The sequence below is a fragment of the Notamacropus eugenii genome, chromosome 5 (assembly GCF_028372415.1).
Source record: "Notamacropus eugenii isolate mMacEug1 chromosome 5, mMacEug1.pri_v2, whole genome shotgun sequence".
Lineage (NCBI taxonomy): Eukaryota > Metazoa > Chordata > Mammalia > Diprotodontia > Macropodidae > Notamacropus > Notamacropus eugenii.
In genome coordinates, this window is record NC_092876.1 from 11,631,934 (window position 1) to 11,656,002 (window position 24,069).

The 24,069-nt window shown below is 40.9% G+C and overlaps 1 protein-coding gene across 1 annotated transcript in view; it reads right to left on the reverse strand.

Moving 5' to 3' along the window:
* LOC140507329 (cytosolic phospholipase A2 gamma-like) overlaps nucleotides 1-21,340 on the reverse strand; it is a 66,812-nt gene extending 45,472 nt beyond the window's left edge. The window contains exons 1-2 of the mRNA XM_072615443.1: nucleotides 21,287-21,340; nucleotides 20,009-20,163 (exon numbers count right to left, since the gene is read on the reverse strand). Coding sequence (XP_072471544.1) covers nucleotides 20,009-20,163; nucleotides 21,287-21,340 — 209 coding nt within the window. The remainder of the gene's footprint in view (nucleotides 1-20,008; nucleotides 20,164-21,286) is intronic.
* Between the last annotated feature and the right edge of the window lie 2,729 nt (nucleotides 21,341-24,069).

Sequence of the window (24,069 nt, forward strand, 5' to 3'; positions counted from 1 at the left end):
AAGACCTACCTCCCAAATTTATATTTGTAAGCTAATCTGTTATAATAACTTCAGGTTTTATGGGGAAAGGGGGTTTGGAAGATAAGGGACAAGATAATGGAGACTAGGAATTTTAAGACAAAAAAAAAAAACCCTCTTGCTGCCCCCTCCTTTTTCCTTTTAAAATCCAATCATTACAGAAGGACTTCTTAAGATCTGATCTGAGCTGGAGATACTCAGAGAAGAGATGTTAACTTTCTATTGTCAAAGGAGAGGAGTTGGTCCCAGCCCCACCCAGGGGCCCCTAAGATCTGAAGAGTCTAAAATGATCGCCCAAGCAGTGTGGCTCTTCATTTATTTAAAGGTGTAATCTCTATATAAAATGTAAGCTGTGTATGGAGTTCCTGAATCAGGAATTTATTTAGATGATAATGTCTAGTAATTGATTTTTAGGACAAATTTAAAATTTAAGATGTGAGTCCCGGTAAAAGTTTTGATTAGTGAAGCCTATTATCTAAGATACAAACCTCAGGGGACAATTGTGTCCTCAGCCTAGGGTGAAATTCTTCTGGCTCAGTTTCCCCATTGATTATCTTTGAAAAGGAACACTTCTTTTGAAATTTTCCACTGGGCTATTTCTGAGTATGGTTATAAGGTGCAGATGAAACCATAGTATAAATGTGATGTTGTTTAAAGTTGAATTGTATTTTATCCACAAAGGGACTGAGGAAGGAGCCCAGAGTGGCCCCTAGGTGGTCTTGATGGAAGTGGCCAGCAACCTGGAGATTTGGATTGATAGGATTAGGAGTGGGAAATAGAACAGAGATTTGAGCATAGGGATATGATGGGCCTCAGGAGAGCCAGTTCACGTGAGGAAAACCAAAGAGTTTTCAAGGGCCTTTTAGACAAATGGGACTAAAACTCTTTGGGGATAATAGACAAAGGTCCCAATTTGGGAATAAAGTCTTTATCTATTAGAAAGACCAACTGGGTAAATACTTAATTACTGAGACTAGTTAAATGTTTCTGTTTGATGTGAATTATTTTATGAACATAAGTTGAAGTTAGTGTTCGAACTTATCCTATGTGTAGCTCATTCTTTTAGACAGAGCAGGGTTAGGAAGGGACAGAGTAGTTTGGGAAACAGATGTAAATCTATTAGAGCAATAACCTAAGGCTTTAATGGTAAATTTGATTTTATGATTGTTTTATAATCAGGAACCAGAACATGCATACAAAGGCATGTAAGCCACTTAAGACTTGTTTCAAAAGATGTTCCTTACCCAATGTGAAATTACAGTCATATATGAAACCTTGCTATTATAAGATTTTTATGGGATTATTAAGTGACATGCTTCTGAGTCTAACTCCAGGTATGGATAGCAAGAAAGGCGGTCTGAGCCTCCAATCCATGATACCAGTACGCCTGTGAGATGCTGGTATGAACTGCAAAAGGTGGTCTCATGGTAAGGTTGGGAGAACAGCTGCTCAGCCTGGGCTGAGGTAGGATTCTCCTGACTTAATTTCCCCACTGACACCTGACAGACTTTAAACCTGACTGGATGCTAGTTGACAATCTACTCCTGCCTGGAATTGACATGAAATTGGGGAGATATTGTTTCCCTGCAACGTCCCTATTCTTTCTTAGTAGCAATCTCCTGTAACCAAAGGTTTTGTAATACCAGATTTATTAAATTATAAATTGTTGGTAGGGGAACATCTGAGGTTAAGTCTAAAATAAAGCTATTAGGATTAGGACTTTAGACCAATAACAATAAGTTAGGGTTCCTTAATTCTTAGTAATAGTGTGGAGACAATCAGGTCAAGGGTTTGTGAGGTTAGCATATATAGTCATTATTATTTTTGCTTCAGTTGGTTAATGTTAAAAGAAAATGGTTTGTGGTCTATATTGAAAGTGCTTTAGAAGAAGCATCACAAGACCAGAAGTTGGAATTGTTTTATGATGTGATATGTACTGTGTTAAAAATGATTATTTATGTAAGTACTAGAGTCTGTCATTGACCCCTTAGTGAAATTAGATCTTCCTGATGGGGAAATGTAAAATGTAAAAACTGGGTTCTAATGTGAATTTCTTAGACATGACAATTGGCCAAAGTTCCCATTTTGATTCTGTAAGAGTGATAAGTATACAAGGCTTAGGAATGGTCATCTAAAATGGTAATAAGGCCAGTTTTGTAGGAGAGTGGACATGTGGATTTCTACAAGAAGGTATAGGAAAGAAAATGCAGAGATGCTGTACTGAAGATGGCCTGAAGGAACATCCAGACCAGAAAACTGCATTAGATGATGTTCCTCCCCAGATTGCTATCTGAGATGGAACCTCTGAAAGGATAATTCAATGATCTACCTTTGTATTTTGAATCTCTGTGTCTGTACTTATAACAAGAGGACTGCTCCCTTGTAATTTGTCAGTGTTTCAACTTTACCCCCTCCCTATATTCATGTGAAGGGGGATAGATGAAGGGAAGAATTCATAGGGGAAAGAATGTGAGGAGGTATTATTGATTGGATTTAGGTGTGGAAACAGAAATTCTAAAGATTGCTCATATTCCCGTCCAAACTTGGTCTTCTTCTTTCAATACATCTTGGTGGTTATGGTTTGGGAGTAGCTAGTGGAAGCAAATACTGTGGTTTGTGCTCATTGCATTAAGCGGCATTGTTCTTTTTCCTGTCTGACTGATTTGCATGACATGATGATTCTGAATGCGCAAGAGTGGATCCCCGTGAACGTGAAGGAAAGGGGTGAACTAGTGGACAAAGACAATTCCCTATTTGAGCAAATGTATCGGGAATGATGTGAGAAGTCTTCAAAGGAATGAAAATAAGAGGGGGGATTGAGTGAGATAAAGTGAAGACTTCTCATCTAGAGTACATCAAACCCTAGGCCTGAGTTTCTAAACTTAAAGGTGTAAAACCACTTGCAAACCCTCTCCCCTTGTTTGCTTAACCCATTTCCTCATCATATTGTACAATCAAAACCCCTTGTAGAACAAAAGAAATGTTTGTTCAGTTTCTTTTTCAATTCTTTGCATCAGGGGAATTTCTGAGAATATGCCACTTGCTCAAAGCATTAACCAATAAAGTTAAAGGTTAAGCTGAGGCAGAGTTTTGTGGGTTTTAGTTTTATAATCCTGCATTTGCTCTTCTAAGACGCCTCCCTCCTCCAGGAAACTGGTGAAGGGACAGCCTGCTTCTTACAAGATCCAAATAAAGGACTTTCTGTTTATACTCTGAGATGCCTCTGAGTAGTCAATTTGAGCAGGGGTCCTGCCAACCCACACAATTTGTAAGGTAGTGCACTACAGAATAAGACCAGAAGTCAGTGAGAGAATGATCATCCCTCTCAGCAGCCCAAACAGAGCCCATCCAAGAAAAAGAGAAATCCCAGAAGACCCTTTTAGCCACTTACTAAGCTCCATTTCTGCCTTCTCCAGGTCTGTCGACACATGACTCTGGGTGTGGGGGGAAGACATGCACCTAAGGGTAAGAAAAACATCTTATGCCTAGATGGAGAAAAATCTGAACAGTTACAAAGGAATTAGGAAACAGGGGACAATTTAGTGTAGATTAGACCAGCCATGGAGTCAAGAAGATACCAGTTCAAATATGACCTCAGAAAATGAATGGTCACGGGACCCTGGACAAGGGACTTCACCTCTGCCTGCCTCAGTGTCTTCTACTATAAAATGGGAATAATAGTACCTATGTCAGAGGGCTGCTGTGAGGATCCGAGAAGAATTTTGTGTTGCTCAGCACAAATGACAGTGCACTGCCTGGCACACAATAGCTGCTGGAGGAATGCTTGCTTCCTTCCTCTTTTCTATCATGGTTAGCAAGTGCTTAGAAATTCACCAAGGCCTGGATGGCCCTTCACTCTGAAAATGGATTGACTATCAGCCCAATGTTCTATTTGCACAACTGCTTGGTCTCCTAAGTGCTATATAGTATAACTCTCCTCTCTCATCTAACAAGGCCCTTCCTTCCTCTGAAACCCTTTACAATTTCCCCAAGTTCTTTGTCATTCACTCTGTCCTAAAAAGAATTCTTTCAATATCAGCTGAAAGGTACACTCAACATTATGCATGAAGCAAGGGTGCTCAGGACACAGCAGGGGACTTGTGGAATGGGAGTTTATGGAGTCTGGCTGAGAGCCCAGGTCCCATTGTTCCCAGTGGAGCTGTGGATTCTCTGCCCAGGGAACCCATACACACTGACAGGTTCTTACTACGTACAGCCAGACACACCTGCAATGTATGCGATCCTGTCCAGGAGCCCCACAAGGCTCAGTTCACTAAGAACACCTTGGCAGGCTGTGGCAGCCTTCAGGACCCCAACAGAGACCACAAGAGAAACCACAGGGACTTAAGCACAGGAGAGAGAGGGATGAAAGTAGCTTAGCAGGGTTCATACCTGAGAAGGGAAGTCAGAGAGGGAAATGCTACATCAGGGGAAAGCAAAGGTAGGTAGTCTTCACATTTGGGTAAAGTATAGAGGAATTATACTCTAGGATATATGAAGAGGTTGAGAATTCATAATATGAGGGGGAAAAATAAAGAAAGAGGCATGGAATTCCCATTAAAAGGAGGGGGAAAAGGGTTAATAACTTACTCCTGGGAAAGAGGATGATCTATAAAGTTACCAGCCGGGAAGATACCAGGGTCCACACCCAGGAATGACAGCGGATCACAGATCAGTAAAGCAAGAAATAGAAGGAAGGAAAGCCTGGAAATGAATTCAATAAAGAGTCAGGCAAGTACCAACTATCCATTTCAGGGAAATTTCTGCAGAGCATCCAGATGCTCCTGGCTTCTGCCCAGACCTGGGCCTCCATGGCCCCATACTCTTTGGCATTTAGGCCCAAGTTCTTCAGGGTAATCAAGACCTGCCACCCTCAGTTTATCACTTATGCCTTCTCCTCATCTTCAAATTCCAAAATGGATTCTGATGTTAGAAGTGCCCAGAGTAATAAGAAGCTTATTACAGACAACTCCCTTGGCTCAAACATATCACCCTGAGTTGACTTTTCTGTGTTGACTTCATCCCAGGAATTTCTTCCCATCATCAGGCTGAAACCCCTAACCTCAGCTTTTAGAGCTGCTTCTCAATCTGCCACCCACAGCCTTACCTGCCCCTAAACAATCTCTTCATTTTACCAAACCACCCTCATATCAAGTCCCGTATCACATATGTCTAAGATGTCCCTCTCACCATTCATCACATGAGCTAGGATGACTCGTGGCATTGCAGACAACTTGCTGTAAAAGACAGAGGTTGGTAGAGGCCCTTTTTACAGGCCAATGAGTAAGAATGACTCCCCACTCCCCACACCACTCAACCTCACCAATGTCCACATAGAAGGAGTTAAGAACTCCCTCCTTCTCACAGGCCCATCTCCTCACAGCTCTATATGACATCTCCAAAACATTCATCCCCATCCTCACTCTTCTGTCCTCAAGAGCCCATTTCAAACCCACACATTAACTTACATGGAAGACATGAAGCAGAGCAAGAAATTAGGACAGTCCCTGGGGATTAGCCATGGCTGTTGGCCTCACAACCTCCAGTGATCACAGGATGGTCTCACCTACCAAAAGCGGGGAGAGGGGCAGGGATGGAGAAGAAAACAGAAGCTGCCCACAAAGTCTTTCTCTGTCTTTCTACGTGTCTGTGTCTTCATTTCTTTCTGTCTCTGCTTCTCTCTTTCCATTCCCCTCCTACCTCTCAAACTTTTAAAAGCAGAAATTATGTGCCAAACATAAAGCAGCTTGCACTTTTTCCATGGTCTAGGACATCCAGAATTAAAAAGAAGGTAAATTGAAGGACATTTTCTGTATTAACCTTCCCTCCCAAAATCTGAAAGTGTTTATTCCCCCATACATGGAAAGAGTCCAGAAGAGGCAAACACATCCCAAACATCTCTTCCTTGTTCACACATATATTGAGGTTTGTTTATTCACAAGGAAATTTCACCCATCAAACACTGAACCACACCACATGGGAAAGACATGTGGTTCCCTATTCTTACAAATACATGAAAAACAGAAACTCTTTTGTTCCCTGACTTTGCAGTCTGGGAGATCTGCATCCAAATATTACCTCACATGCTCATTATGTGACACTGGTCAAGGCACTTCTCTCCTCTGCATTATTTCCTTCATCCATCAAATGAGATGCAAAGGCCTCTAACTTATCTTCTTTTTCTCAGTTTATGATCCTAACAACCTGCATCAAGAAAGGCAAACCAACTCACTTTATAATCTGAAAACTTCTCTCAGACATTTGAGTTTAATCAGAAAATTTTGGCTGAGTGACATGTTTGTCCTTTTTATGATCTGACAATTTTTCCAGGACAGATTTCCTCAGAAATTCTTCAAGGCCAAGAAAAATCATATCTTATCTCAACATAAGGACACAAGATAAATCAGTCAAGAAATGAGTCAGACACTTTCCCAGCTTCTCCTTCCCCCTTCTTTCTCCCATCAACTCAATAGCATGCTCAAAAATCATAAAATGGAGGTCTGAAAAGAAAGGTGACAGAAAATACCTTTTCCCCCATGAATTACGAACCAAGAACCCTCCAAAGGTGACAGATAATTCTTTTAAAAAAGTCAGATATGAGACATTTCACACACAAAAGTGACAAGTTGGGCAGGTATCTTCAGAGGTCCAATTTTTCCATCCCAATCTCAATGCACACTTGCAGTACCCTGTTGCCCTGGACTCATTTCTCCAGGCCTGCTGAGGCCTTGGTAAGCTTCTTAGACCATGCCTTAATAAATCTCATTTGGACACTGAATTCTTATGTGTGGATTTTCTCCTAATCCCTTCCTCAGTGAGCATGCTGATTTACTCCATTATCACTGACTTGGAGATGCCCATTTTTCCAAAGGCAGCTAGGTAGCACAGTGGATAGACTATTGGGCCCAGAGTCAAAAAGACTCATCTTTCTCAATTCAAATCTGGCCACAGACTCTTACTGCTTGTTTGACCCTAGACAACTCACCTAACCTTTTATACCTCAGTTCTTCAACTGTAAAATGAGTTGGAGAAGCAACTGGCAAGTCCCTTTGTTATCTTTGCCAAGAAAACCCCAAATGAGGTCAAAGAGAGTTGGACATAACTGAACAACAATATTGCCAGATGTGAAACTAGGAATGTGTAAGATAACTGGATTCAGTGGACTCTAGAGCTAGGAGAATCCAGAAAAGCCTTTGCCAGGGGCCAATTGCCTGGAAATGCAGGCTTCATAAAATTCCCTGATTGGGGAAAACCCACAGACCCTTCTGCCACACGTGGAGGATGGATGGTATTATGGTAGACTCAGGATGACAAACATCTCAGGAGAATTTAGAGGCAGCTGGTAGTACAAAGGATAGAGCTCTGAGCCTAAAGTCAGGTAGTCCTGAGATTAAATTGGACCTAAGACACTTATTAACACTGGCCCTGGTCAAGTCATTTAACCTCTCTCTCCAGTTTTCTCAGTTGTACATGGGGATGATTACAGCATATACATCCTGTAATTGTTAGGTGGATCAAATGAGATAAAATTAAGAGATTAGCACAGTGATTAGCACACATCATAGGCACTTAAGAAATGTTTATTCCCCACTATATATCAAGAAACAGATACAAAAAATTCTAGAGTTGGCACAAAACATGGGCAAAATACAATAAGAAAGAATCCACCAGATTCTCACAGGGTCAAAACTGAAGATGCAAAAATAATGGGAAAATATAACACATTGCCTCAAAAGTGAGGAAACCACTCCCCAAAAATACAACAAAGATCACAGATAATAGCTGAAAAAAGAAAAGAGAGGATTGCAATTGGAAATTCCGATTGGAATTGGCAACAGAATATTTATGGAAAGAAGCAACGTGGGACATTGGTCCAGAAGTATCTCTTGAGGCAAATTCAGGATGCTTTATGAAGTCTGAAGATGAATATTTGAAAAGCAAACAGCCTGAGTGAAGTTTACAGAAACATATACCCTATCCCTCTCACCCTCACTCAAACATTTCCAATGATTCCCCATGAAATGCAACCTTTTTAGTCTGGCATTAAAAACTTACATGATCTGCTCCTACTCCAGGAGCATTTCATAGTACTACTTTACTTTACTCTCTATTATAGTAAAAATAGCCTCCAAACCATTGTTCATAAACAACATCTCATACCCTCCCTCCATTTCTCTGTCCAAGGGGCCCCACATAAGAAAGAAATTGCCTCTTACCACTGCTGCATAGAAACATAGCTTACTTCAAATTGAATCTCAGGTGTCACCCTCTACATTCCCTCACACTGTAGAATAAGGCCAGGCAGGGTACATAAGGCTCAGACCCCTTAAAAAGACCTAAAGTCAGAACTTATATCAGAGCCACAGCACAGGAAAAGGCCAACTACCAAAGATTAATTAATCAGGGAGGAAGACAATGCAGGGCTGACATGGCCTGTGCCATACGGCGTTCTAGCAGTCATTAAACCAAGACAATCTGTGACACCGAGTCAAGACCTGTCAAGACCACATCCTGAGATGGTGCCAATATTTGGTTGATGATCGCTCAAGAAGAATGAGGTAGACACAGGGCTGAAACCACCAGGAGGCTGATAGTGACAAAGGGCAGAGCTTGCTCACAGTGACCCCATGAAGAACCATGGCAGGATAGAGGCAGCAGCTTGTAAATTAGAGAGCAGACAGATTGAAGCAAAGACTGCTCACTCCTATTCAAGAGGGTGGGAGGAGGTAGAGATGTCTCAAAGTCCCAATCTAGGACCTGAGGTGGGAGGAATAATTAAACAGAACAGAACTGTGAAAACAATGGAAAAAATAGTGTGGGTTAAAAGAATGCAAAGAGATAAAAACAGAAGAAGCAATGAAGTACACAATAAGTACAAGTAGAGCCTCAGAAAATAGTAGGATTTGACCATAAAGACTTCAAGACTGAATGAAGAAATAAAACAAGAAATGTTTCATGGAATAAGAAATAAAGAAGAAATAAAACAAGAAATGTTTCATGGAATTATTAAAGTTTCTAGGGAGAATTGCTGGGCAATAAATAGCTTAGAACAGAAAGGTCAAACATTACCCAACAGTGGACTCTTTGAAAAACGGATAGAAGAAAACAGAATTCAATGAGACAAGAAATATTAGAACAAAGTCAATAGACAGAAAAGTTAGAAGACCATACGTATTATCTGCTATAAAAAGAAAATGGCCTAAAAAGCTGATCAAGGAGAGGGAATTTAATAATCCTCAATCTGTCAAAAGAATTATAACAAAACAAAAAAGCTGCCTCCTGTATTCCAAGAAATCATAAAAGAAATTTTCTCCAATCTATAAGAAACAGAAGGCGGTGTGAAAATAGGATAAATTATCCAGTGATTTCTGGAATACACAAACTGAAAACAACCAGGGATGTCATAGTCAATATCCAAAACTTACAAGTTTTAAAAGACATCAAAAAGAAAGAGTTTAAGCACAAAAGAATCACAATCAGATTCACACATGACTCCACTACAAGTACTAAAAAAAGTGACAAGGGAATTAATAAAAAGAAATCCTAGGGAAGGTGGTCTAGCCCTACCAGATCTCAAATTGTATTATAAAGCAAAAATCATCAAAATCACTCAGTACTGGCTAAGAACTAGAGGAGTACATCAATGGAACACGTTAGGTACTTATGACACAGGAATCAATGAATATACCAGTCTACTGTTTGATGAACTCAAGGACCCCAGCTTCAGGGATAAGAACACACTGTTTGATAAAAACTGCTGGGAAAACTGGGTAACTGCATGGCGGAAACTGGGCACAGACCAATGCGTGACACCGTATACAAGAAAAAAGCCCAAATGTTTCCCTGATCTAAGTATAAAGGTTGATACTACAAACAAATTAGGGGAGTGAGGAATAGTGTATTTGTCAGATTTATGGAGAATGGAGAAATCCGTGACCAAACAAGAGATAGAGATAATTGTGAAATGCAAAATAGATAATTTTGATTAAAATAAATTAAAAGGGTTTTGCACAAACAAACCCAATGCAAGCAAGATTAGGAAGGAAGCAGAAAACTGGGAGAGAATTTTTACAACTAGTGTCTCTGCGAAAGGCCTCATTTCTAAGACATAGAGAGAACTGAGTTAAATTTACAAGAATACAAGTTATTCCCCAATTGATAAATGGTCAAAGGATTGAACAGGTAGTTTTCAGAGGAAGAAATTAAAGCTATCTATAATCATATGAAAAAATGCTCTAAATAACTGTTGATTAGAGAGATGCACATCAAAACAACTCTGAGGTACCACATCACACCTATCTGATTGGCTAACATCACAAAATAGGAGGATGATAAATGTTGGAGAAGATGTGGGAGAATAGAAACAGTAAGGCATCATCGGTGGAGCTGTGAGCAAATCCAACCATTCTGGAGAGCAATTTGAAACTATCCCGAAAGGGCTACAAAAAGGTGCATACCCTGTGACTCAGCAATATCACTGCTAGGGCTGTATCCCAGAGGTATCATAAAAATGGGAAAAGGTCCCACATGTACAAAAATATTTAGAGCAGTTCTCTTTGTGGTGGCCAAGAACTGGAAATTGAGGGAATGCCCATCATTTGGGGAATGGCTGAACAAGTTGTGGTATATGAATGAAATGGAATACTACTGTATTATAAGAAATGATGAAGTTGGACTTCAGAAAAACCTGGAAAGTTTTCTCTAAACTGAGGCTGAGTGAGGCAAAACTAGGAGAACATTATACATAGTAACAGCCACAGTTGGAGACCTATTTCTGGTAGACTAAGCCCTTCACAGCAATGCAGGGACCTAAAATATCCCCAAAGGACTCTTGAGGCAGAATGCCATCCACATCCAGAGAAAGAACTATGGAATCAGGACGCTGAATGAAATAGACTCTGTTCTTTTCTGTTGTGTTTTATTTGGATTTATTTTTTTCTCATGGTTTATCCCATTCCATTTAATTCTTCTATGCAACATGCTTAATGCAAAAATGTGTTTAATAAGAATGTATGTGGGGAACCCATATAAGAGTGCATGCCATCCTGTGGAGGGAGGGGGAAAGGAGAGGAGGAAGACTGAAGACTTATGAAAGAGATTGATAAAAACTGAAAACAAATAAATTAATTAATTTTTTTTTATTTTTAAAATGGACGGGGAGAAGTACTGGAAGACAATATTGTAAAAGCCAAAGATAAATGTACTTTAATCCAAAAATAACACAGCTTGAAACAAAGTGAATATAACGCCATAGGAGGGACAAGCCACTGCAGTGGTCAACCTGTGGACAAAATTAGCTCAAAGCAAAGACACTTGCTCAGACAGAATTATAGGAAAAATAGCTGCAAAAGAACCTCTTATAAACTGGGGGACACATACACCAAAAAAATGTACACAAAATTAAAGGGAAGAGTGAACTCAAACATAAAGTAAACTGTTGCAGGGGAGTATAGGTAGTTAACACACACGACTGAAGGAACTAGCTGCCCCAGCCCTGCAAGTCCCTGATGTCCTTTTTTTTTGTGGTGTCATCATCCTTTTCCCCTAGATGTGGTATGTCTACCAGCATAGCCGACAAAGCTCTCCACTGGTATCTTCACTTAAATATCTGAGCCTGCTCTTTGTTAGACCCAGAGCTTCTTAATGGAAGATTAGCTTCACTGAAAAATGGAAGATCCAATTATAGAGGGATAAGAGAGAAATACTCTCGCACCCCCTGAAGGGATAAAGTACAATTCCTTCTCAGAGACTCATTTCTTATTCCATAACTGGCTCTCTTTAACTATCTTTAACTATAAATAATCCCTCAGAGTTCTCTCATGCAGATTCTCCTGTCTGTCTATACCACTGGTGAGCTCATCAGCTACATTAATCATTCAGTCTTTAAATAAAGACCTCAAATGAGAAGGTGCACTTTCTCTGAGAAAATGGGTTCCACTTTGGGTCAGCTCTAACTTTTAGAAAGTTTTTCCATATGTAAAACTGGCATTAGAGACTTCATATCTTCCACTGTTCACAAGAAGAATAGATCTAATCACTCTTCTATGTGAAAATCCTTCAAATACTCTATGACAGATCTCCCAGCCCTCTTCAGTCCTCTTCTTTTCAGTAAAAATATGTCCAGATCTTGTACATGATCCTCATATGCCATGGACTTGAGATCGTTCCTCATCCTGGTTTCCCTCCTCAGGACCCTCTCCAGAGGATCAATGTCTTTCTTATACCATGTTGCCACCAGATGTGATCTTATAGTTGGATTATCACCTCCCTAATCAGTTGAGCAATCAAGCATTTATGAAGTACTTAACTATACCAAGTGCTGTATTAGACTCTAAGGTTACAAAAACAAATATGAGACACTCCCTGTCCTTAAAGAGCACATTTTATCTTATCAGGAACATGGTATGTGCATATATAAATTAGTTTCAAATAAACACTAGTCTCAATCAGCTTTGATTCAGCCTACAGAGTGCGGTGACTTCAGACAACAGAGGTAGTGATGTACACATGCTGGTGTGCTATTATTCCAGTATTCAAGATTCTAAAGACCAGCTTCAGACACTGAACAGGAATGGGTTTATGAGGAGAAGGGAAAGATATCAGGAGTCATCACCATGGCTTTAGATGAAGCCCCATTAGGTTTACTAGACCTTGAGTCAGCATAAGCAGAGTGATAAATTGGGTGAGAAGACGATGGAGATGGAGATGGAGATAGGATGGACTGCTACACAAAGCTGACACAGAAACAACAGCAAATGGTGACTGTCTTCCCCCATGTCTCCTCCTCCAAGAAGAAGTTGAATGTTTATGTGTCCATTCTATCTCTGTCCTTCCTTTCATTTGCCCTTTCTAAGCTTCTTTGAGAAATACCTGAGGTCCAGAAACTTTGTCCTTTTCCTAAGTTTGTTTTAAGTCATTCACCTGTAGTAAAGCTATTAGCCTATGAAAGAGCCAGGCTGTTTGATATCAACATATTGCTATTGCCCTCCACCCAATCTAGCTAGCACTTAATAGCCTATTTGCTTTTGCTCCATATTGAGGAGGGGGTATATTTTTACATTCGTTTCTTGTCTCCTCCATTAGAACGGAAGCTCCATGAGAGTAGGAATTGTTTCTGCCTTCACACCTACTCCAGCAGTAGCAAGAGTCTAGTACTTACCAGGTTCTGGACAAGTCTTTACTGAATGGAGATATTTCAAATGTTAATGACATGGACTCTTGAATCCTGTCTGCCAGAACCTTGAGATCACACTTCATCTTAGCCAGATGAGCTGAGCTCCTCTGTGGCTGCTGAGCACTCTCTATCCCCTTACTTACACTGGGGAGCAGAGCTCTGTGAACCCTTTTGGTTCTAGCCTCTCCAGTGCAAAGGTCACTCTCCTTGGCAGAAAGCACAAGAGCAAAGATGAACTGAACAGCACTGCTTTCCCCCTACTGTCAGTTATCATCCTGTCCATCCCAATCTGTGCTCTAATCACCTCCTTGATTTTCCTCTTTTCCACAAGTCAGCTTTGAAAGCCCCTCATAAAGTTGCCTCATCAATCTCTGCTCTTGATTGGCTTTAGCACACCTCAAACAATCCTTTTACATCCATCTTGTGTTATCTGTCTTAGTCTTTGGTCCCAACATTTGCATATAGCTTTTCAAAGTCTAAGTGCTCTCAAGAGTTCCCTGTGCATCTACATTGATCTCTTCAGGCAATTCCCTTTCTCTCTCCTCATAGAATGGTGAGTCTTCAGAATTTCATTTTTGAATGTTTCCCCTCTATTGTGCATTAAATGCAGGCTAGGATTTTTTATCACTTCCTCAGGCCCAAATAGATCCTCCTAGTCTTGGGAACATAACCAGGATTTGAGGGTGGAAATACTCTCTATGGAGCAAACCAGAACTAAGGTACTTGTTAACAACAGTGGAATTTTCCATTTGTCAACCTTGTGGTTCTTTAAACACTTGGCATATAATAAAGAAGGAATAAGTTAGAGCAGTGAAGGACCTCTTATCCTGATACCTTAGAATATGAAGTGTCACGGGGCACATAGTAAAAGGGAATGGGGTGAACTCATGGTGGTTAGAAAAGGAAACTAATAAAAGAAGTTTCGGGATGGTGCCCTGGAAGGAAGCCACCAAACCCCATCACTTGGTCAAATTCTCCTTGTACTATGGACCTGAAAGAATATACCACCTGAGGGAGAACAGTGTAAACAGTAATAGCAGCATTGTACAGTGATCTGCTATGATAGACCTAGCACTTCTTAGCAACACAATGATCCAAGTTTCATGATGGAAACTGCTAACCTCATCCAGAGAAAAAACTATGGGATCTGAATGCTGATGGAAGTGTACCATTCCCATAGTTTTTATTGTTTCTTTCTTGTGATTTTTCCCTTTTGTTCTGATTCTTCTTTCACAGTATGACCAAAATGGAAATCTGTTTAACATAATTTTAAATGTATAACCTATATCCCATTGCTTGCTATCTTGAAGAGTGAGGAGGGAAAAGAGGGAGAAAAAATTGGAACTCAAAATTTTACAAAAATGAATGACGAAAACCATCTTTATATGTAACTGGGAAAAAATAAAATACTATTAAGTGCATATATAAAGAGAAGGATGGATGGGTGGATGGGTGGATGGATGGATGGATGGATGGATGGATGGATGGATGGATGGATGGATGCACAGATGGATGGATGCATGGATGCATGGAATGACAGATGGATGGATGGATCCATGGATGGATAAATATATAAACTGGCCCACCTCCTATTCCATGGAATAATTGGAAGCAAACTCATTCAACATGGAAAAGAAAACATACGGGTACTTGAGGCAAGAATAAGACTTCTGATTTGAGGTAGAGAAAAAAGGGGGAAATTCAGGGTGGGGAAAATAGTCATATCAGTGACAAACAAGCCTTCATCTTACACTGAAGAGACCCCTGTTTGGTGAGGCAAATGGGAGTGGAAAAGAGACATTCTCAGTGGGGGCCACTATTCTTTTTTTTTCAATTATTTATTTATTTAACTTTTAACATTCATTTTCACAAAATTTTGGGTTCCACATTTTCTCCCCTTTTGTCCCCTCCTCCCACCCCAAAACACCGAGCATTCTAATTGCCCTCATCACCAATCTGCTCTCTCTTCTATCATCCCTCTCTGCCCTTGTCTCCATCTTCTCTTTTGTCCTGTAGGGCCAAATAACTTTCTATACCCCTTTACCTGTATTTCTTATTTCCTGGTGGGGGCCACTATTCTTGTCATATCCTATCTTCCCAGTAAATGGGAGAAAGAACAATGGAAGTGAAATACTGTGGCATTTAAGAGAGTTAGTTCTCCCTTTCTTTGTAGGAATGAAAGGAATGGCATGTGTATGTTTCTTGCCCTGTTTTTGCTGTCTGTTTGTTAGTGTCATTGAGAAAGAGAAATAGACTTCTACCATAATTGAAGTCAGAAGGAAAAAAGAGAAGTGAAAGTTTCAGCAAGAACTTAGGGAGAAGAAAAACCTGATTAGCCTTCCAACTGGATGTCAGGGGAGTTATTATTTTTTAAAAAGCCTAGGAAGTCGAGGAAACCAAAAAAAGCTTTGTGGGGCATAGAGGAAGAAGTGAATTCTTGGTTCAAGATCACTGGACAAACATGTGAACTAGACACTGGGCATGTTATCATTCTTCAGATAAAATAACAGAAGGTCAAAGGAGCCACGTGAGTGACCTAGGGTCATCTATCCAGTGTCTGAGCCACGACTCAAACGTGCATGTACTTACCCTGGGATCAGCATTCCTCCCACCAACACTGAACTCCTGCAAATAGCAATGAGTAAAGCAGAAGGAGAAGAAGGGACTCCTGGGAGCCAAGGCAATATTTTATTGGGCCTGGAAATGGGAAATAGAATGTAGGTAATTTGTATGAAGCATGAGGGCACAAAGTACAATGGGGGCCCTAAAACAAAATTTGGATACTTGAAGCATTTAACTAAGCAGATGAAAGGTCACCTCTCCCAGACGGGCAGAAGGAATGGCAGATGCTCCTAGGTGACAGAAGACAGTCTTGGTATATGTGTGCTCTATGAGGGCAGAAGTTCCTGAGGCTGCTTACTATAAGGTTCCCTCTGCAAGGTCACAGATCGTCATGAAGATACGATCCTTGTGGTTTCTGACATTTGCCTTTGAGAGGTCCAGGAGGTCACCCACTTCTTTGTCAGAATAGTTTGTGTGGTGGAATGTTGGATATGTCTTATGTCTCCCCTCAATGCCCTCTGAGAACGAGAAAGAGAAAGCAAGATTTTAACATGCAACCCTTTCTGGACTGTGCTATCCCCATCAGAAGAGAGTTACATCTGGAACCTTGCCATCAAAGCATACAGGCAGCCACAGAATCTCACAGCAGGAAAGGACCTCAGAGGGACTCTCCTTTCACATACTTGTACAGAATTCTATCCTTTAATATCCTTAACAACTGATGATCCAACCTCATATCAAAGGCCCCTAGTCATGCAAGAAAAAGAATGTTTTACTATTTCCCACCCTTCACACACTTGAAGAGAGTGATGACATCTCCCTCCCAATGTCTTCTTACTTACAAATACTTTACTCCTTCAACCACCCCGAAACGCTCTGCCCTGCATGCATCTCCCCATCCTGCTTGACTTCTGACATGAAACTAGGTATATCTGGGGAGACATTACAACTTCTCCAGGCCTCCCTCTCTCTCTTTCTCTTCCTTTCTTTCCCTCTTCTCCCTTCATTGCTTACCTCTCTCCAGTATAACTAATAATATCTCAATTGTTTAATCTACAATCCTTTTCCCATTTACAATCTATGATTTCTCCATAGCCTTTGATACTATCACCCATTCTCTTCTCATGATATTATCTTTTCTTTAGATTTTTTGATAGTACTCACTTCTAGCTGACCTCCTACTCAGCTGGCTGCTCATTCCAGGTGTTTGGTCCATAAAAGTTTTCAGGGAATGATAAAAGCGCTTTGTATTGTTACTGTCAGCATAAAACTGAATTTCATCTGCATTCTTACTGAGCTTGGCTGGAATCCTGCATCTTGTACTTGCTTATACCTTGTTTTTGACGGAATTAAATGCTGCCCTCCTACAGGTGGATGAACTATCCTGTTGGTACATCCTATGGAGTTCTAGTTTTTTGTTTAGCAGCTTCCGAATTTCTCCATCATTTTCATGAAAATAGTCTTGGTGTTTGTGAGTGTTCTGACCCAGATGAGCAAAAGCAGTGCTCTACACAAAATCTTTGAAAGCTGTACATTCCTTTTCTGCTCCACTCTTGCCAGCTGTGTGTTGCCTCAACTTGCCTTCCAAGTCAGCACCAAACTTCATGCTCAGAGAACAGCTCTAATTGCTTGACGTTAATTTTTGTGGAAGTCATTTTGCCTTGAGGGTGGCACTTTTGGTGAATGTGAATATTTACCTCGGAAAGGATAAGTCTGTGATCAATCCAGAACTCTGGACCACACATTGCCTTTGCCATTCTCACATCTTTTCTGTATCTTCTCCTTACAATCACATGGTCTATTATATGTCAATATTTACTATGATGGTGTATCCATGAACTTTTATTGCATTTAGGTAAATGAAAAACAGTGTTGGTGATGAGGTCATGCGATGCACAGGTCTTCAGCAGTAAATGATCATTGCTGTTGCTGTTTCCAACTCCATTCCTTTCCAGGACTCCCTGCCAAGTCTGGTTGTCTGAGCGTACTCTAGTATTAAAGTCACCCAGAATTATAAGCTTGTCCTCTGTTGGGACATTGATGATAAGTGTCTCTAGGTCTTCAGAAAAATTTTTTCTTGACTTCCTCAGGGATCCTCATGGTGGGAGCATAGGCACTGAGGATGTTAGCATAGGGTTTTCTGCAAGTGGCAATTGCATTCTCATGAGCCTGTTATTCACTCCTTTTGGCAGGCATACCAACTTGCTGACTAGTTAGCTTTGATTGCCATACCTACAACACCTTGTCAGCACTCCCCTTCACTGGGACCACTCCAGAAAAACGTGTATCCATATTCAACTTCAGTAAGATGGTCTTCATTTGTCAGCCTTGTTTCACTCAGTTTCTATTTGGATGCAATACCTGTTGAGTTTTCTTGCAGTGAGAACAACTCATCTTTCAGATCTACTGGATTTTGTGTCTTCTACAAGTGGGTGCACATTCTATATACCAATGGCGAGTGGAATCAAATTTCCAGATTTCTACATTTTGTACTTTTTTGTGTGCTTCAACCACCTAGTGGGATTCCCCACTTGTTGGGGTAATCAGGCCAGGGTTTGGTAAGCAGACAATTTTTAGGGCACGATTTCTAACCTCCTTCCTCACACCGGGAGGTGACCAGTGCAAACCTTAAAAGTCTGCTCATACACCCAGGGGACTGCTGAGTCCTATTCCCAATGAGAAAGGACCCTATGCCTTGGGCCATAAGCACACCTGTAAAGCACTTTCTGCTGTCCTGAAGTCCCCATGAATCTCATCTCTTGATTGCCTTCAGCACACCTTAAACTCCTCTTACTGGTCACTCCACCCTTTTACATTCATTCTATTATCTGGCCTTTTCCTTTTTCCTGTCATCTGGTTATACTGTTTCAAAGTCTAACTTGACTCAAAGGTTCCTTCCACATCCACATTGCTCTCTTTATCCAACTCCTTTTTTCTCTCCTCATTGGAATGGTCTGGGTTTTCTGAATTGCCTGTCTGAGAGTTTCACTAACCTAGGCAGTAGAGTCACAGAGAGCATCAATAAAGGATTTGACCTCAGGTTTCCTGACTTTAAATCTTGGCCTCTATTGACTAAGGTCAGATTTGAAGGGATGCTCACTGCCTCAACACCAATAAACATGTCACCCAGCAAATCCTTAGCACTTGGCATAGAATCTGACACACAGTAGGGACTTAACAGATACCAGCAGATTGACTAGGAAGCTGGAAGCCTAACCTGGAGTAGCCACTGAAACAGGGGGATAGAATAGGAACAGCTTTACCTTGAGATGAAACCTCTCTCAGCTCTCCTGGGTTCTGATGGAGAGCTTACTTGATTAGTAAGGTAGGAGACAAAGGAATAAGACCAGAAGTCAGTGAAAAAATAGTCGTCCCTCTCATAACCCCAGACAGAGTCCATTCAGGAAAACAGAGAAATCCCAGAAGTCTTCCTTGAGCCACCTTTTGAGCAACATTTCTGCCTTCTCCAGGTCTGTCCACTCATGACTCTGGGTGTGGGGGGAAGACATGCACCTAAGGGTGAGAAAAATATCTTATGCCTAGACAGAGAAAGATCTGACCAGTTACAAAGCAATTAGGAAACTAGGGGACCCCCCAGTGTAGAAAAGATCAGTCATGTAATCGAGAAGATCCCAGTTCAAATATGACCTCAGAAAATTCATGGTCTTAGGACCCTGGACAAGTGACTTCACCTCTGTCTTCCTCAGTTTCTTCTACTATAAAATGGGAATTATGGTACTTATCTCCCATGATTGCTGTGGGGATACAACAAGACAGTTTTTGTTGCTCAGCACAAATGACTTAGTGCATTGTCTGGCACACAATAGCTGTTCGAGGATTGCTTGCTTCTTTCCTCCTTGCTATCATGGTTTCCAAGTACTTAGAAGTTCACCAAAGCCTGGATGGCCCTTCACTCTGAAAACCAATTGACTATCAGCCCAATGTTCTATTTACACAACTGCTTGGTCTCCAAAGTGCTATATAGTATAACTCTGCTTTGTCACCATACAAGACACTTTCTTCATCTTAAACCCTTTACAATTTCCCCAAGTTCTTTGTCATTCACTCTGTCCTAAAAAGAACTCATTCAATATCAGCTGAAAGGTACACTCAATATTATGCATGAAGCAAGGGTGATCAGGAGACAACAGGGGACTTGTGGAGTCGGAGTTTGTGGAGTCTGGAGTCTGGCTGTGAGCCCAGGTCCCCTTCTTCCCATTGGACCTGTGGATGCCCTGCCAACAGACAACATACACACTGACAGGTTCTCTCCAGGTGGAGCCAGACAGGCCTGCAATGTACGTGACCATGTCCAGGAGACCAACAAGACTCAGTTCACTAAGAACGCCTTGGCAGGCTATGGCAGCCCTCAGACCCCGAACAGAGACCAGCAGGAAAACCACAGGGACCTAGGGACAGGAGAGAGAAGGGTGAAAGTAGCTTACCAGGGTTCATACATGAGAAGGGAGGTAAGAGAGGGAAATGTTGCATCACTGGAAAGAAAAGGTAGGTAAACTTCACATTTGGGTAAAATATAGAAAAATTTTTAATCTAAGATGTATGAAGAGGTTGAGGATTCACACTGTAAGGGGAAAAAAGAAGAAAGAGGGATGGAATTTCCATGGACAGGAGGGGGAAAAAGGTTAAAGACTTACTCCAGGAAAGAGGAGGACCTATGAAGGTACCAGGCAGGAAGATATCAGAATCCAAATCCTGGAAAGACAGTGGGTCAGAGATCAGTAAAGCAAGAAAAAGAAGGAAGGAAAGACTGGAATTGAGACCAATAAAGACACAGGCAACTCTCAAGCATCCGCTTCAGGGAAATTTCTGCAGAGCATCCAGATGCTCCTGGCTTCTGCCTAAACCTGGGCCTTCATGTCCCCATACTTTGTGGCACTGACGCCCAACTTTTTCAGGGTTATCAAGACCTACCCCCCTCAATTTTTCACTTTTGCCTTCTCCTCATCTTGAGATTTCAAAACAGATCCTGATGTCAGAACTGGCCAGAGTTATAAGAAGCTTGTTACAAAGAGCTCCTTTGGCTCAAATCCATTACCCTGAGTTGACTGACGAGTGTTGAATTCATCCCAGGAATTACTTCCCACCATCAGGATGAAACGTCTAATCTCACCTTTTAGCTTTGCGTCTCAATCTGTCACCCACAGTCTTACCTGACACCAAAGCAATTCTGCTTTTTACCAAACCACCCCCACATCAAGTCAGGTATCACATATGCCTGGAATGCCCCTCTCATCTTTCATCAAATGGGCTAAGGTGACTCTTGGCACTGCAGGCAACTTGCTTCCAAAGACAGAAGCTCATCAAGTCCTTTTATAGAGGCCATTTAGTAAGACTGACTCCCCACTCCCCACACCACTCAACCTCACCAGTGTCCACATAGAAGGAGCTATGAAACCCCTGCTCCTCACAGGCCCATCTCCTCACAGCTATATTTGACATCTCCAGTCACTTCATCTCAAATCTGACTCTTCTGTCTTAAAGCTCCCATTTCAAGTCCACACTTTAAATTACCTGGAAGATACCAGATCGACCAAGAAATTGGGACAGACCCTGGCCTATAGCCATGCCTGCTGGCCTCACAAAGGAATGGTCTGACCTACCAAAAGTGGAGGGGGTAGGGGCAGGGGTGGAGAGGAAAACAGAAGCTGCTCACAAGGTCTATCTCTGTCTTTCTCTGTGTCTGTGTCTGCATTTCTTTCTGTCTCTGTTTCTCTCTTCCCATTCCTCTTCCACCTCTCAAACTCTTAAAATCAGAAATTATGTGCCAAATATAAATCACCTTCAGCTTTTTCCACAGTCTAGGACACCCAGAATTAAAAAGAAGCCAAATTGAAGGACATTTTCTCTACTAAATTTTCCTCTCAAAATTTGAAAGATTTTATTCCCCCATATATGGAAAGACTGAAAATCCATAAGAAGTAAACACATTGAAACGTCTCTTTTCTGTTCAGACATATTCTGAGGTTTGTTTTTTCACAGGGAAATTTTACCCATCAAACATAGAACCAGACCATGTGGGAAAGACATGTTGTTCTGTATTCTTACAAACACAAAACAGAAACTCTTTTGTTCTCTGATGTTGCAGTCTGGGAGATTTGCATCAAAATATTACCCCAGGTGCTCACTATATGACACTGGTCAAGTCACTTCATTCACCTACATTATTTCCTTCATCCATCAAAGGATGGGGTTGGATGCCAAGGTCTCTAAGTTATCTTCTATTTCTCAGTTTATGATCCTAACAGCCTTTATCTAGGAAGGCAAACCAATTCACTTTAAAATCTGAAAACTTCTCTGGGAGAGTTGAGTTTAATCAGAAAATTGGGGCTGACTGACATAGTTGTTCCTTTTATGATATGACAATTGTTCCAGTACAGATTTCCTCAGAAATCCTTCAAGGCCTGGAAAAGCCATATCTTATCTCAAAAGAAGGACACAAGATAAATCAGTCAAGAAATGATTCAGACACTTTCCCAGCTTCTCCTTCTCCCTTCTTTCTCCCACAAACTCAATAGCATGCTCAAAATTTATAAACTAGAGGTCTGCAAAGAGATGTGACAGATAATACCTTTTTCCCCATGAATCATGAACCATGAACTCTCCAAAGGTGACAGAGCATTCTTAAAAAAAAAAAAAAGTAAGGTATGAGACATTTCCCACACAAAATTCACAAGTTGGGCAGGCATCTTCAGAAGTCCAATTTATTCCACCCCAATCTGAATGCAAACTTGTAGGACCCTATCACTCTGCCCTCATTTCTCCAGTCCTATGGAGACCTTGATAAGCTTTTTAGACCATGCCTTAATAAATCTCACTTGGAAACTTAGTTCTTATGTGTGGATTTCCTCCTTTTCCTTTCCCCAGTGAGTGTAATGATATACTCCATAATCACTCATTTGGAGAGGCCCACTTTGCCAAAGGCAACTAGGTAGCACAGTGGATAGACTATTGGGCCCAGAGCCAGGAAGAGTCATCTTCCTCAACTCAACTCTGGCCTCAGACCCTTACTCCTTGTTTGACCCTGGATAAGTAACTTAAAAATTTTTACATCAGTTCTTCAACTGTAAAATGAGTTGGAGAACCCACTGGCAAGACCCTTCAATGTCTTTGCCAAGAAAACCCCAAATGAAGTCACAGAGAGTTGGACATGACTGAACAACAATATTCCCAGATGTGAAACTAGAAATGTGTAACATAACTAGATACAGTGGCCTCCTTTCAAGCTCCTAGAAATCAGAGAGGATTCATTCAAACTTTTGTGGAGAATGATCTGGATTCAGAGTCCCATTTCTGTAAGTCATGAACACTGCCTTCAAGGAGACAGATGGAAGGCAAGTACTGGACATCACAAAGAAACATGAAACTGTCTCACAGATAAGAAAAAAACTGGTGTAAACAAAAGGCAAAATTAATGCCCATTAAGAGTGGGGGAGGGGAAGCAATGGATCAGTCACACAAAATCACTGATCCGTTATTACCTTATCCAGGTAAAAATAAAGAATCAAAGTCTTTAAACTAAGTGCAAAAAGTCTGCACCAGAAGAATATCTCAGATTGATTGAAGAGACATTGGTCACTCCCCATAGGGCTTGTATATACTAGCAAGAGTTTGGAATTGGGCATTTGAGTCCAGCCGTGCCTCTCCCATGGAATTAATTGCTTGATCTATGGTTGATTTAGTAGACCTGCCACACTTACACACCCAATGAGAACAAAGTCCAAAGAGAAGAAAACGATATTTGCCTTTTCAAGAGATTCAACAAAATAAAGAATTTGTTGACCTTGAAAAAGGAGAAATGGCAAAAGTCAGGACATGGCTGTGCTGATCCCTATTCCTCAGAGAAATGAGGTGGGATATCTGCCACAAAGAGGATACCAAAAGAGCCCAGTGATAACTGGTTACTCGAGATGAATCACATTTCTGAAATGGATGTGTTACCTGAGTAGCCTTTTAACATAATTCACCTGCTCACTATTAATGTTACACTACTTTTAGAATGAGATACTAGGGAGAAAATATTTGTGAATATCTCTGAATAAAATACCTGGTACTGAGTAGGTAGTATATCAATTCAAATGCCTGCTCTTATTCCTTTTCTTTCACATAATAGGTCAAATTCCTTTCAAACTTTTTTTAAAGAAATTGTAAAATTTTTATTGACCTCAAATTATACACTCTGAAAACCCACTGACTGTCAGCCCAATGTGCTATTTACAAAGTGCTTTAGAGTGTAACTCTGCTTTGTCTTCTACTAGTAAGCTCATTATTCCTCCCAAATCCTTTACAATTTCGCC